General features: G+C 40.8%; 1 protein-coding gene across 2 annotated transcripts in view; it reads left to right on the plus strand.

Annotated features, from left to right (window-relative positions):
• Positions 1-1264: 1264 nt before the first annotated feature.
• DNM3 (dynamin 3) overlaps positions 1265-16398 on the plus strand; it is a 607030-nt gene continuing 591896 nt past the window's right edge. The window contains exon 1 of one of the 2 annotated variants that reach the window (XM_012657777.1): positions 1265-1566. In XM_012657777.1, the coding sequence (XP_012513231.1) occupies positions 1406-1566 (161 nt within the window). In that variant the 5' untranslated portion in view covers positions 1265-1405. The remainder of the gene's footprint in view (positions 1567-16398) is intronic. The other variant, XM_012657778.1, reaches the window with a different exon arrangement.

Here is a 16398-nt window from a genome sequence, read left to right on the forward strand (position 1 = left end):
TCCTTTTTTGCTGCTGAGAATATTTAATTGCATGCACATATCACATTTGTTTATTCATTCACTTGTTGATGGACATTTTGGTTGTTTTCAGGTTTTTCGTTAAAATTGTGAACATTTTTGTACAAGTCTTTTTGGGGTTAAAAGGAAATTTACAATATTAAATGCTAGAATTAGAAAAGATGAGTTTTGTTTTGAACAAATTGAGTCTAAGGTACTTGCAGGACATTCAGGTAGTGAGGTCTGGGAGCCAGTTGGAGTACAGTATGGTAGGGGAGAGACATGGTCTAGCAATTTAGATTTCCGTAGTCTCTAGCCTTCAAGTGGAGTTAAAGCCCTGGGAAAGTTCTCAGGCAGAGCATGAGGCATGAGACAAGACAATGCCCATATATTAAATCCTGAGGAGTATCGATATTTGAGAAGCAGCTGAAAAAGGAACCCTCTGTGGAGGCTAAGAGAAGCATGGCCATTTATCTTTGTTTCTCTATCACCAGGCGCAGAAAGCCCACACAGTCACTTCTCAACGTGCTAAATTTAAAAGAACGGGTGCAGAGTGCATAGTTGTTGATAGACCCTATAAAAGGAGATGGATTGGGAGGGCGAATGGCATGAGGAGTCTCACAGGCCAGAATGAGCCTGGTATTATAGATTGAAGGGGTGGGGTGCAGGTAAACCCCACGCTCTTTCTACCTTTGCTTATGCGTGGCTGGGGAGGGCGAGTCAACAAAGATAAATAGTTAAGTAAGGGCACTTTACTCAGGGCCTTAGATGGGGATGTCAGATGGAAGAATTTGGACTCCAATAGGCCGGCCACCTGGAAAGGAGTCACTGAGGATTCTGGAGTAGGGCGTGACATGAGATTTCCTTCTGGGAGGTGTACCCTGGAGGCGCTGCTGCTGTCGCAGCTGGCGACAGTGTGGTGTGGTTAGCGGTGGTAGTGCTTTCCACCGGGCTTTGACTTGGTAGCTGCTGAAAGGGAACAGCGCCGCCGGCTGATGATGACGTGACGTTCCCTGACCTAGCGCTGTAACTTTGCCTCTGAGCCTCCGCCGCACCAGAGGCCATGGCATCTGGCCGCAGCTGGGCGGCAGTGCGAGCGCGCCGGGGCCAGACTGCCCTGCTGGGAAGCCCGGGGCGGAGCGGCAGCGGGGCGGGGTGCGGGCGGGGCCGTCGCGGGGCCTGGCCACGCCCCTGCCCGTCCGCGCAGGCGCGCTGCGGGCCGTTAGCTGTCAGGAGCCGAGCGGCGGGCTGGCGGCGGGATCCGACGTCTGCGCCAGGATCCGGCGAACTGAGCCCAGCGCAGCAGCAGCAGCAGCAGCGGCAGCAGCAGCCAGGGCAGCGCGGCCCCGACTCCGGCCAGGTGGTAGAGGCTAGCCCGGACCCGCCGGCAGCCGGCCGCTCGGGCGCGATGGGGAACCGGGAGATGGAGGAGCTGATCCCTCTGGTGAACCGTCTGCAGGACGCCTTTTCGGCGCTGGGACAGAGCTGCCTGCTGGAGCTGCCGCAGATCGCCGTGGTGGGCGGCCAGAGCGCCGGCAAGAGCTCGGTGCTCGAGAACTTCGTGGGCAGGTGAGCGCGCGGGGCGCGCGGTGGGGATGCGGCCGGGTGGGGGAGACCCCGTATGGGGGAGACCCCCTCCGGGCCGTTGGAACGTGGACAGGAGACGCGAGCCGGAGGGTGGACCAGGGACTGCGGCGCGATGGGGGGCAGAGCTGTGGTGTCCGTGGGGCGGGCGGGGTCCTCCCGGCTCCGGGCATCCTCCGTCCCCCCCGCCTGGTGGCCCTTCTGTCTGCCTTTCATCCTGCGATACAAAGCCATTTCCTCCGCGTCCTCCGGTCGGGGAGTCGGGGGAGGGGGCCGCCCCGGGATCGACTTCCCCCCCCCTCGGTGCGCGCCAGCCCCGGGCAGCCTCCTGCGTAGCGCGCCGGCCCCCCCCCGGCCCCCCCCCCCCCGGTTTCCCCGCCCCAAAACCCCCCCCCCCTCCCCGCAACCCCCCCCAACCCCCCCCACAAGCCGGGGGGGGGGGGTTGTCCTCCTGACGCCCCCTGCGGAGACGCTCTCGCTCTCGCCCTGGTCCCCCATCCTCTCAGCTGTCTACTGTTCGAGACAGTCGTCGCCTGCCCCTGGCTGGGGAGGCGGGGTGCGAGGAGAAAGAAATCGTTTGTTGTTATCCAGAGACGCTTCCCCACCATTCTCCTCCCGGGGAGTCGAAGAATAAAAGGTGGTGTGTTTGCGTGTGCACCTATTCGCAGCTCCAGGCATATGTCAGAGGACCCGAGACACAGCCTGTGCGGGGGGTGGACGTGGACTTGTGTTGTCCAGGTGCCATGTCATTCCTGCATCATCTCGGAATTGACCGGCGTCTTTCTCGCACTCTCTCTGCACCCCCTCCCCCAGCATCATCTTCGGTTCCCTAAGCTCCTGTTTGTCTTACGAGTCTTCAAGATAACGTTACGAATCTAAATTGTAGTTATGGTTTTCTTCCTGACTGTTAATGCAGAAAAAGCTAAAGAATTAATTTTTGAATTGGGAATCAGCGTTTCTTCCATTGGGCAATTCACGAGGGATTAAGTTACCTTAATGGCCTTGCCGGAGGAGTGCAGACATTCGCTAAGAAAAGCCCATTTGAAAGCATTATGAAAGCTGAAATCTGTTTCCTAGTAGTAAACCAGGTAGAAATATACAGTAGCCAAGAAAGAGGGCTGGAGAGATTGTACTTTATTCTTTTTATTTGGCTTGTTAGTGACTTGGGATGCAGAGGGTTCCTGTTCATATTCCTTTTTTCTTTTTTTGTTAGTGCTTGGTGATGTGTAAAATTTAGAGCTGGATATTCCCACATCTCCTTTGGGAATGTTCGTATTCATAAAGTGCATATTCTTCTCTCTCAGATGATGCTCCATCTCTCAGATGATACTCTGCATTTTTTTTTCCTGTATGAACCAGAAAGATAAGAAACCTAACAAAAAAGTAAAGTTGCTGACAATTAGCTGATATTTCTTCAGTAATTCACTTAATCACTTTGCCTCGGTTTTATAATTTATTTTGATTAATGAGGAAAGTGATGGTAAAGCATTTTGCTTACGTCATCTTAGACTTATGGTGAAGTGATGGATGAATTTACGTTTTCAAACATATACGTATAACAGTTACTTTCTTTGATTTATTCCTAATGGAATTCATTAGATTTAAAGTGGCATCCAAAGAGTGAGGTTTGATGACAATATATTTTTGTCTTTCCAAACACCAGGGCATTCTATCATGATGCCTTAAGTGTTATTTAAATATTTTTATTTTTTAAAGAAATATCTAAATATTAAAATTGTAAGTATTTCAGATGCAATTATTGTATTTTTATGCATCTTTCATATTTTTACTTGGATGAGCCTATATTATACATAAGTTCGTTTGTGGCCAGAGCTTTTGTACCTAATGACAATTTTATGCGTATATCTCAATTCTACTTTCTACGTTTTGAAATCCTAACACTCTTCTTAATGCTATAATAAAATTGTACACATTCCCCTCACTAGCTATATTCTTTTTAAATGACAATTTAAAAAAGAGACATAGAAGATTAAAGCTGGAACACTTTTCAAGATAGAATAAAAATAGGGACATTATAAATATTATAAAAATCAGAACACTTACCAGAATGCATTAGCAATTTGTTGTACTTTTAAAACTTTTACCAGTAATTAACTGTTAGAATGTCAATTCAAAGAAAATGATGAACATAGAGGAAAAAGCTCATTTAATAGCTATATAAAGTCTTTATTATCTGTAGAGATGATACCTGCCTAGCAGAGCTTATATATTAAGGAGGAAATTTAATTAGAAAGGTCATTTGACTTTAATAAAGATTTCGGTCATTGAATTATTGAGGAATCTAATTTCTAATTATAAACCAACCTTAGGGAAAATGGAGTTTTCTATTTTGATAAGATATTCAGCCTAGGTGGAAAAAATTGTATTCATATTCCGCTATAACATTTTAGCTTTTTCTTTTTATTATCCAGGAATTTTGCAATAAAGGTCCTTTCCATTAAAGACGCAACTTTCCTCTTTTACATGTAGTTGTTTTCATTTTAAGACTCTGATCTAACATGCAGTTAATGAATGCAATCATAAAACAAGGGTTCATCACTTGCGTAAATTAATAGCGTTTGCTCATGATTTAAGCTTGTTCTCCTCAAAATAATGATGCGTTTTCTTAACAATCCACATTTAGTGGACTAGCCATATCTTCTCCTCTCAAATAGTTTGTTTATATTGATTTTTTGACACCACTGAATGAATTTAGATGTGAATATGTTTACTTCATTTAACTGTGGCTGTAAAAACCGATTTTTGGGTGACAAGTTTGAGATTGTTATGAATAAAATGAGTCATGAATGAACTACTTGTTTGTGGTTTTCTTGGTGAAGTGATGAATTTACATATTAATGTGATATAGCGTGAGTAACCAGATTGTTCTTTTGATTGTTCAGGATGAGATATATGCTGGCAGTGAGGAGAAGCTTAAGGTCTAATGAATAGAAGCTAAGACCCATGGTCTGAATATAGGGGATACTAGTTGGCTTGGATCCGCCTATTTATTGGTCTGGTTTGTGTACTGAAGAATTGAATTCATTCAACTGTTTTCATTACGTTACATATACATACTCATATATATGTATATTTACAGTGTAGTAATGATAATAATGGCTAACATTTATTGAGTGCTTGCTATATATTAGATACTATTCTGGATGCTTTTACATGGGTAATCTCATTTTATCCTTGTAAAACCCCAGAGAGGTGGGTACTCTTATGAGTTCTGTTTTACAGAAGAGGAAATTAAGATTTAGAGAGTTTGAGTAACTCACTTAAGGATCCTTTAATTTAACATAAAAACAGTAGAGCTAAGATTCAGCCAGAGGTGTTTGACCTCCATAACCTGTGCTCTAAAACCTGTGTACCATATCGTTCCTTTTATATTGAGCTTTACCATTTCCTCTGATAAATACTTTTAACTTCTTCTTTCTTACTGCCTATATAAATGCTGCCTATAAATAAGAAACTGCTATATTAATAAACTTATTCATATTTATTTCTGTGTGTCTACCTTGCCTCATTTCACAGAGAATTTAGGTGACCTTTTAGGCAGAAGCAACATTAGTTAAAAGAGAAGTATTTTTCTTTACTATATTAGACATTCTTGAAGAGAGGTCTAAAACGTAATTGAATTGTTTACTTAAGTATGTGTTTAGGGTGCATATAGCTTATTTATAGAGGTGTTAAGTGAAAACTGTACTAGTTGCTAATATGCAAATGTTTTTTAATGATATACTTGTTAGAAACATTAGTTCTTCAATGCTAATTATATAGGCAGAAGATTCCACATTATTTTATTTTAGCCTGAGTGGTATATAGCCTTTCAATTCTGTACACAAATAGAAAAGGTTTTGTGGTTAATGGGGACCAAATAAAAGATTTTTAAAAAGTGACTATGATGATGAGAGTTCATTTCAATATGGAAATGTTCAAATAATGTATATTTATTTAGTTGTGAGGTTTCTAATGATAGATATGTTGGTAATTAAAGTTGTTTTGAGGGAGAACCTTACAAGTGAGCTATTTGGTTGCTGTTGCTGAATGGACATAATCAGATAATTAGAAAAAATCTAAAAGTCATTAATATGGCTTAGACAATAATCTATTCTTAAGTCCTTTGACTGATTTCAAGAGAGCATTTAAAAATTGAGTAGGTAAGAGTCTTCTAGTTACAAATGAGATTAGGTACAGTATTAGTAAAATTTCTTAATTCAGAAATAGGTTTTGTATTGAGAGGTAGGATTTATTAAAATACCAAGGCATCTAAATTAGTAAATATTTTTCAAGAAATGGATTATAAGTATTATAATTATTACATAAATGAGTGCTAATAGTTAAAATGTGATAATTATTGAGAATCATGCTTCAGGGTTCCCAAGGGTCTATAAATAAAGTATCAAAAACATGAACTTGTTTTCATCCAGTAATAAATTGGTAGAATTTGAAACCATGGAGATATTTTTGCAGAATTAACATCATTTAATGTAACTTTTAGGTTGTTACAAATTCACAGTTGGTGGGAATTAATTACCACAATCAAATTAATTCTTTATTATTTATTTTTAATTTAATTTATTTTATTTCAGAATTTTACAGGGGTACAAATATTTTGATTACATGAATAACTTTTGTACAGTTTGAGTCAAAGTTATAAGTGTGTCCATCACCCAGATAGTGTGCATTGTACCCATTAGGTGTGAATTTACCCATCCCCTCCTCCCCCCCCCCACCAAATTCTTTTTTTATTAATGATATCTAAGAAGCAATACTGCTAGGTGAACTGGACTGGATAGGATATCTCTGTTTTGGAATTTACTTATGATTAACAGATACCAAAAAATACACTTGACTTAACTTCTTTAAGAATGAAGTTTGGGCAGGCAGTCATCCAAAACCTTGGAGGAATAGAAACTTAATATTTAGCTGTGTTAGATAGAGGTAGGCTATTGTGTTCTCTATCTATGGAACATACACTTAGCATGTTAGGTGTTCTTAGGTAGTACCTTTTGCTAGGGCTAATAAGTGAAGTTAAATTATGAAGTTTTCCTTATTATTATGATTTATTTAATATTAGGAGGACCATAAGCAGCCAGAAAGAAATAGATTATTTTTTTCTTTCCTACCAGAGCCAAATCAAGAGAGCCCTGAGCTAATGTACTGTATAGGATGATTGAATTTGGTCTTCTATATGGCCAAAATTTTGTAGTTTTTCTAAATCTAAATTTGCTTTGCAATTTCTCACACTCAGCATTAATTTAAAAATCCTAATGGATTATGTTATACTGAACACATTTTTATAAAGTAGAGACAAGAAGGGGGCCAAACATTTGCTTAGCCCTTACTGGGTGGCTGGCATTGACTCTGTGATACACTTTTCCAAAGCTTCTCATTCCTTACCTGTTTGCACATCCCCATGTCAATAGGGAAACTCAGGGTTAGAGAGGCAAGTCATTTGCCCAGGATCACATGGCTGGTAAGTGGCCAAGCTGGGATTTAGCCCGGATATGACTCTTACTGGAACTCTTGAGAAATATGGGCATAGAAAGCCAATGAACATGTATTTATTGGGTTCTAAATATCCTGAGGAAGACTATACAAGAAAATATGAATGCATAGAAGCTGATATATGTATAAAAAGAGAACTGACAGGATAAGAACTTTCAAATGGTATGCAAAATGAAAGTTGGATATAATGCAAACTAATTGGGATAAAAAAATTTATAGCATGCCAACTTATTTAAAAAAAAAACCACTCTAAAAAACTACTATTCTGAAATTGAACTGGGGTATGAGTGGAAAGTAGACAATATGTGAGTTTCCAGTGTCATTTGGCAGCCAGTATCATTTTAGCTCAAGCCTGCATGTACTGAAGTATCGATGTCAAAGCAGGGAGGTGGTGATCTGTGTCTCAGTGTCTGACTTGACAACAAAGCATTGAATTTAGACTGTCACTTTATCACAAAGAGATACTGTATATTGGAGAGGGCCTGAGAGAAGAGTAGCAGGGGTGGGGTGGGGGGAAGAGGTTAGAGAGATTAAAAATATAAATGGATGCAGTGAAGGTTAATTGAGAATGGGATGGATCAGACCAACTGTTTTATAAGGACCTCCAAGGCACCAATACTTCAGGGAGGTGGAATTCTATTTTCTTTTTCAAGAATAAGTCATTTAGTTAAAGTAGTAGAATAAGTTGACAAGAAAATGTTGTCAGAGAAAATGTTCTAAAGGCAGACCTGAAAGTGGCATGTGTTGTTTAGAAAGGGGGGTGGTAAAGAAGAAGCGTTAACTAACACTAAATGATTTTCATTTCATGAATTAAGATTCATTTCCAACAAATTAGAGGGCTCATTAATATCACATTGCCAGGCATAGTGGTGCACACCTTTAGTTGGCTACTCAGGAGGCTGGGGCGGGAGGATCACTTAAACCCAGGAGTTGGAGACCAGCCGAGGCAACATAGCAAGACTCCATAAAAAAACAACAAACAAAGCCTATACCACATTAATTATTTTGTGTATGTGTATGATCACAGGTAGCTTAGCTTTTCTTCCTTTATTGGTAGCAAGGACTGGCATTTCACCAGGTTACTGTAAGAAGCTTTCCTCTGGCTTAATTTTTGCTAACTTCCCGGAGCTACATTAGGATACAGAGAAACCAAGAGATTTGCCCAAGGTCAGAAAGAGTCAGAGCTGGGTTTGGAACTTGGTGTTCAGAACTGGGGGGCCTGCGTCAGTTCTTCATCTTCTCTTCCTCCTCTTGTTGTTTTAGGGAGCCTCCTTCTAGCTCTCACCCTGCCTCTTCCTTTTCCCTTTGGGTTGGACCAGTCTTTCCTCCTCCTTGATACTCCCCTCCATTACTCTTGTTGATAGCAGACTAGCAGTGACATTACCTTTTTTTTTTTTTCCAAACAGAATAGTGGAAGGAGACAAGGAGCAGAGTTTTTCTCAGACTTAGACTAGGTAATCTGGCTTAGACAGTATTCTCTAGGGTAAAGTGTGAATTTTAGGGAACAGATGGGCTCAGGAAAAGACTAGATGAGATACTGGGTGTTTTCACACATTGTTAATATTCATCTACCAGATGGGCATTAGCTAGAAAGTTATGCCTGGGATGGTCACTGTCCCCCTGGCTTAAACCAAGGCAAGTTTTCGAAAAGTTGCATATAAATAAATAATATAAATGAAGTGGTTATATTAAAGAAGTGGTTGAACTTTTAGGTAAAACAAGAGATGTATTTACATAGCGAATCTGCATCCTTCAGTTTGTCTGTTTCATATTCCTGTGTTTTATATTTGCATCCTTAGAATACACTGAGTGACACTGTGGTCCATTAATGTCACAGAAATTATTTTAACAGTTAATTTCAACAAGCATTAACAGTGTGTTAAATCCTTAGTGTTAATTAATAATAAAAACAGCAGTTGTTGAGGAAAATAATGGTATATTTAATCCTTGAATTATGTGAATGATACAGAATTGATTGCTTTAGATCTTGTTTTTTCTCTAATGTCCCTGCTGAAAGCCCTCTGATTCTAGGGATTTAATGTGTGCCTCAGTGTTCCCTTGTGACAGTGTGTCATTTCCATTTCCCACTGCTTCCAGGTCATGATACACCCATGAATAGCGTACACGTCCATGTTAGAGGTAGGTAGGGCTTCTGAAGGACCTCACTGTTTGTCATTTCAGTGGCTTGGAATAGAAAAGACGAATCCATTCAAATAAGTAATTCGATGGGTGACTAATCTTGGGTATAGTGTTTGTTTTCTTACATCCCCCAAGAAGTGAATCTTTGAAAAGGAGTCATGACATTATGGTGACAGGGTAAAGGCTTTGCTGACCAGTGTCGAGTCCACCTCTGACGTCTTGCTAGTAGCATGGCTCCTCAGTAAGGAAGTTAGCCTCATGGGGCCTTAGTTTCCTCATCTGCAAAACAGGAATACAGACTTCATTTTTTTATCAGTGTGAGTTCTGAGTAAGATGATGTCAAGTACCTGGCTCGTCGTATACTGTCAATAAATGATTGCTCTTAGTTTAAATCTTTTGTTTAGACTGGACATTTTCTCCATATTTTAAAAACAAAGGTAAATTTAGGAGAGATGATAGATGGTAATGTGTATTGGCAAATTCTTCTTTTTGCAAATGTTGGAAAATTACAGTTGCATCAAAATACTAACTTTTAGATCAGGCTAAATTAGAGTATATTTGGGCTTTCTTTAAAGAAAGCATTGCCCACGTTATCACTGTGGTTTTTTTTTTTTTTTTAGAGATAGAGTCTTGCTCTGTTGCCCAGGCCCAGGCTGAAGTACAGTGGCGAAATCATAGCTCACTGTAACCTTGAATTCCTGGGTCAAGCAATCCTTCTGCCTTAGCCTCCTGAGTAGCTAGGACTACAGGTATGTACCATCATGCCTGACTAATTTTAAAAAAAAATTTGTAGATACATGGTTTCCTCTATGTTACCCAGGCTGGTTTCAAACTCCTGGACTCAAGCAATCCTCCCATCTCTGCCTCCCAAAGTGCTGGGATTACAGGCTTGAGCCACCACGCCCGGCATCACAGTGTTTCTTTCTTTTTTTTTTTAAACCATATATATATATATGGTTTATATATTTATATATATATATATATATATATATATAACATAAACCCAATTTGTATGCTCTTCCCTCCCAAGAGTTGCAAAGCATTTCTCCATTTATCATTTCATTAATCCTTACAATCTCTGTGAGAGGATAGTAAAGTATGTTTTGTTAACTTTAATTTAGAAATAAAAAAGATTAAGCTGGGGATAAGTTAAGTGACATGCTAGGGGTCACGTGATGAATACTAGAGATAGTGAACTTAATAGAATTAATAACATAAAAATAATAGAATTACAATGAATTTTGCTGACATTCTTTTCAGATGTTCTCCTAGAGAACAGATTTTAATAAAGGTATTTAAGATTCTGTGATGCAAAGTAAAGCATTCTTAGCATGTCTTTTTCTTTTGGAAATGTTAGATGAGATTGCAGGCAAAGATGAGATAGATAGAAGGGGGGAAACAACTGGAGGAAGTCCAGCTGGAGAAGCAGGAATACTTAGTAAAGTGTGGGCTAAAGCCCGAGGAACAGAGATCTACAGCCAAGCAAGTGACCGAGAGGTAAGGTGTTATTAGACCTTAAAAGAAATGCCAACATTTTTGTAGTAGATGTCAAAATAATACGCAGTGACTCTATTTTCAGTGGAAAGATTCATACTCTGGCTTGACTGACATTCCCACAACTTGTTAACCATTAATTTTTAGCTGTGAGCTAGTTTACTGGCTCCTTTTGGAATACATTATCTTTGTGTTACTAGGTATGCCTCAGAAGCTTTGTGGAAGAATAGCTTTGAGAATCTTATCTAGTGGAGGTTTAGAACCTCATGTGTGTGTGTGTCTGTTTATGTTTTCTGGTTAATAAAACTGAGACTCATTCTTTTCATGTGCTGAAAAGAAGAGAAAAAGGCCCACAATTTATTCTTATGGATCGTAGCGTTCATGGTTCTCTAAGACCTATTATTTGGAGAGACACCATTATGTGGTGAGATTTTTACATTCTCATCTAGAAATACTGAAAGAACTATCTGAATACTGCAGTCTTTGAGGATTCAATTTAAGAAACTAGGCTGGGTTTGGGGCTCACTCCTGTAATCCCAGCACTTTGGGAGGCCGAGGTGGGAGGATTGCTTGAGGCCAGGAGTTTGAGACCAGCCAGGGAAACGGAGAGAGACCCCATCTTTACAAAAAAATAGAAAAATTAGCTGATGTGTACCTGTAGGCGGGAAGATCTCTTGATCCCAGGTGTTCAAGGCTACAGTGAGCTGTGATCATGCAATTCCACTCCAGCCTGGGTGACAGGTGAGACCTTGTCTATTAAAAAAAAAAAAAAAAGAAAGAAAGAAAGGAACTTTACTTAGTCTATTTATTTAGTTCTAAAAAAGATATTATGTAAAATTGAGGGGGGTGATACTTGATTAGAATTATGTACCTTGAATGTTGTATTTTCCTCAGGGATTTTTTTTTTTGTCTGAATTAATGAAGAAGGGAAGTGGCAGAAGGATCTTGAGTCTCCTGCTTGAAGAACAAGGGGGAGACAAGGAGGAGTGTCTACCATTGCAGGGAGATGTGAAGAAAAAAGACAGATGAGGTCCCCCTGCTGTGGGAGTTGGGAGTATTTGTGAGTCAGCCAGTTTGGAGTGGGTTTGGCTCCCACCGTGGGTGCTCCCTGGGTACTGTTGGAGTCCCCCAGGTAAGCCACGGCAGCACGGCGGAGACCGGTGAGAGCCCGGTGTAGTCCAGTCTCTGCCGTCACCTGCTGGTCTTCCTCAGCCCTCCCTGTCTGATTTCGAGGTGCCCTCCGCTGTAGTCCTTGTCTATGCTTCTCTGCACAGGAATCTTACTGCACAGTTGGTTGCCTTGTCTGTCTGCTCAGCTCTTTGCAGCTTCCATGAAGTCAGAAGTTGCATCTCCTTTGGTGTTTTCCATGGCGCAGTGCTGGCATACAGTAGGAGCTAACTGAGTGAATCAGCTATGTGATTCTCCACAAGCCATTTATCCAGGCTGAAACATATCTTCTTCATCAATAAATTGGTTGAAGGTAGTAGGAAGGGTTGGACCAAATCAGTGTTTTTTGAACTGTGGGTAGTATCCTATTAGTGGGCCATGATACCAACTTAGTGGGTTGTAACAGCCTTAAACAAAGTCTCAGACTATGTAAGTACCGTTTTGTGAAAATTTGGTGTTAGTTATATATTTGTATTTGCATACTAGGCTGCAATATAAAATGTGTTTCTTACTATGGTTATCCTCAACATTATTAGATTAAATTTAATATTACTTCTGTCCTTTATTTGGTGACTATATTTAAATGATAGGACATAGCTTTTTATTATAGAGAGTACAATTTGCACAGTACCATACTATTCCACCAGGATGAGTTAAAATGGAGAGAATTCTATTATTTTTATTTTGTTACATTAACTGTCTTTTAATTAAAAAAGTAACATATACACGTACTAAAAATTCAAACATCCCAATAGGGTATACGATATAAATGTGTTTCTCCCATTGGGGTTTCTTATTAAGATATTTCATTTACTTGCATACTTGACAGATTACTTATGGGTTTATATTTCCTTTATATGAAATGTACTTGAGTTTTGAGGACAGAGAGAGTTTAATAAACTTGTTTGTTTGTAGGTAGATGATAAAACCAATTGAGAAAGGATGTGTTTGAAAATTCTATCAGCAGATGGATTTGTTGGTTCCTGGAGTTGTTTATAAAGAGTCATTCGTATTTTGAGAGTCTACTATATGCCAGAAACTGTATGAGGCTCAACCTGTGTAATAGGTCCTTCAAAACACTTGGTGGCCCAGTAGGGTATGGGGTTGCTATGCACTGAGCTGTTATTGTCAGGATTACCAGGCTAACAATTTTATGAGAGCGTTTGTTAAAAAACAGTGGGGTCATGAAGCTGTCTCTAAATATTTGAGGAGCTGTTACTTGGAAAGGGATTGTATTGACTGTCTCTCTCTCCAGAAGACAGAATTAAAACAAATGGGTGAAAGTTACAGGCAGATGGATTTAGACTTAATGTAGGGAGACTGTTCAATAGAACAGTTTAAAAATGGAACGGATTGCCTGTGAGGTAGTGAGGGTTCCATCACCACTGGGGACTGATGACTTGCTGGCTGCTTGTCATGGTGTGGTTGAGAGGGAGGTTGAACAGAAGGACTTAGAAGGCTTTTTTTTTTTAGCTTGTCTATGATTTTGCTTGATGGATGCCAGGGGGAAACCTGACTTTTAAAAAAATGTGTATTTTCTATACGCTGTCTCTAGGTAGAGAAGAAATGACAAACATATAAAAGGGTTAAGACCTCCCTGGGTCTAGCCTCTTCAGGCCTTCAAAAAATTGCCATGGATGTCAGCGTATGGATGTAAAGAAACTGGAATCTCTCGTGAAGCAGCTGTGGATAAGGATGTTTTAGAGGTGAACTCTATTTATTCTTCGAAAAAAAGAATTGAATAACAGCCTGATTTTAAAATCTGCTTCTCTTAATGATTCCAGTTCTTTTCGTGGTATGCTAGTCTGGAAACTTGAGGAATAAACATCATTTAATCTCCCTTTTTATTTTTAAGATATTTTCCTAAATCTAATACATTGTAATTTCTTTTTTTCAAAACACCTTTTAGGTCCGCCTTTACCTGTCTATTCTCATCAGTCTCGGCTCTGCTCCCTGACAGTCGGGCAGCTCTGGCAGCGTGCTCCTCTCTCCCCTCCTCCATCTCTTCTTCACCTCTTCCGCGCGAATACCGCTGCTCTCAGGTGAATCTTCCGGAACACAACTTTTAACTCTGTCCTTCTCAAGGACCTGCAGTTGCTACACCCCCCTTTTTAAATCCCTACTTGGTTTTTAAAACCTTCTACCCATCCATCTTTTGTTTTCCACTCTTCCCAAATGTCTTTTCATCTCACTTTCCTCTTCTTTTCTGTGTATGCTGCAGTCCTGTATGATCACTTAGGAACAAGCATGGCCTGAGTAGAGCAGAATATTTTGTGACCAAAAGGGGTTCAAGCAATCAGCCCATATTTGAGTGCCTACTCTGTGAGAACTATTTTGGGATGGAAAGACAACGAAAAAGCATTTGCCCTCAACAGAGTCTGGTGTGGATTAGCGTAGACTGTACTCCAGGACTCGTAGGGTGTTGAGCTAGAGCACATGTACTCCATGGAGCCAGTCTGCCTGGGTTCGCATCCTAGCTCTGCCACTTAATAGCTCTGTGATCTTCAGAAATCATTTAGCCTCTCTATGCCTCAGCTTCCTCATCTGTACAATGGGATAATATTAGTACCCACCTCATACAATGGTTGTGAAAATTAAATTAGTTAATACGTGTAAATTACTTAGGACAGCATCTATCACGTAGTAACAAAATTATGTGTTTATGATTATTATTAGTATTATTGGTGATGGGAGTTTTGAAACAATTTGGGTGCCTTTAGAGGTACAGAATATTCTGGATGATCACAGGAGAAGAGCACTTCTCTTTGGAGAGTCCAAGAAAAATTTTCATGAAAAGAGGTAGGATTCGCAATGGGCATTAGAGGGTTAGAATGTGATAGATCAAGATGGGACCAGAGGCACAGAGGTCAGGATGTGTTTGAGGAACAGAGAATTTTCTGTGTGGCCTAGGTGCCTAGAAGGGGGTGGTGGGAGATAGAGCTGGCAGGGTGAATTGGGCGCTTGAAGGATTGCTAAGATGAGGAATTGGTACTTAACTTCAGGAAGCAATGAGGAGCCACTGAAGGTTTGTAAGGTATGTTTCGGCGCGCCTGGAGTCAGGTTTTAGGAAAATTAAGTTGGCCACATATTCACTGTAGTGTACGTAGAAGAAGGGAGACATCTGGCGTATTAATGATCTCATGGTAACGAGGGGCTTGAACCAGCGTGTTTACTCATGGAAATGGAAAAAGGGCATTTCAGAGACAGAGGCTGTGATTACAAATAGTGGGTGAGGAAAAGGCAGAGAGAGGAATAAAAAAAAATAATTCCAAATTTTGAGTGAGTCCCTGGAGGAATGGTAGTAAAATTAAAAGAAATAAGTAAGTTTGGAGAGTGAGGGAATGCGTCCTCACTCTAATTCCAACTCACAAATCTTTCCCTCTAACACCAAGCTCAGGGTCGGCCATGATGTGCCCCGTGTGACGCCTTGTCTGTGCAGATTTCGATCTTCTCCAACGTCCCGATGACTCATGATTGGTTCCGCACCGTTTAGCACTTGAATGTTTGTGACTGTTTCATTAACGGTAGTTTTGGGCCCCTCAGGCAGACCGCAAACTCTTCATTCATATTCCCCACAGTATCTTGAATAATGCTGTTTTAGGTGCTGTTACGGGCTGAATGTTTGTGTCCCCACAAAGTTCATGCTGAAGCCCTAACTCCCAGTATGACTATATTTGGAGATAGGGCCGATCAGGTGATAATTAAATCTAAAGAGGCCATGAGATGGAGCCCTGATGCAGTAGGATTGGTGCCCTTATAGAAAGAGGCACCAGGGAGCCCTCTCTCCCTGCATTTGCACGCAGAGGCCTTGTGAGCACGCAGCCAGAAGGCAGCCGTCCGCAAGTCGGGAAGAGAGCCCCCACCGCAAACTGAATCAGCCAGGCCTTCATCTTGGACTCCTAGCCTCCGGAACTGTGAGACATACATTTCTTTTGTTGAAGCCACCCAGTCTGTGGTGTTTCGTTATAGCAGCCTGAGCAGACTAATACTAGTACTTACTTTTTATTGAATTTTCTCTAATTAAATTGTTGACCTGACTTAGATGGGTCGTACTTAGAGTGAGGATCATGGCTTTAAGCAAGAGATTTATTTTTACACTTATGAGATAGAATTGACTGTTTGATGACTCTTAGCTTGATAAACTAATGTTCTTAGCCCACGTGCCTCCGTTTTTGAGTTATCCCTTCTCTCACCTGTACTTCTTTCTTTCTTTCTTTTTTTTTTTTTTTGAGACAGAGTCTCACTCTCTTGCCTGGGGCTAGAGTGCCCTGACATCAGCTGAGCTCACAGCAACTTCAAACTCCTGGGCTCAAGCAATCCTCCTGCCTCAGCCTCCCAGGTAGCTGAGACTACAGGCACACGCCACCATGCCCGGCTAATTTTTTTTTTTTTCTATTTTTAGTTGTTTGGCCAATTTCTTTCTATTTTTAGTAGAGATGGGGTCTTGCTCTTGCTCAGGCTGGTCTCGAACTCCTGAGCTCAGAACGATCCGCCCGCCTCGGC

This window comes from Propithecus coquereli, unplaced genomic scaffold (genome assembly GCF_000956105.1).
Source record: "Propithecus coquereli isolate 6110/MARCELLA unplaced genomic scaffold, Pcoq_1.0 Scaffold56, whole genome shotgun sequence".
Lineage (NCBI taxonomy): Eukaryota > Metazoa > Chordata > Mammalia > Primates > Indriidae > Propithecus > Propithecus coquereli.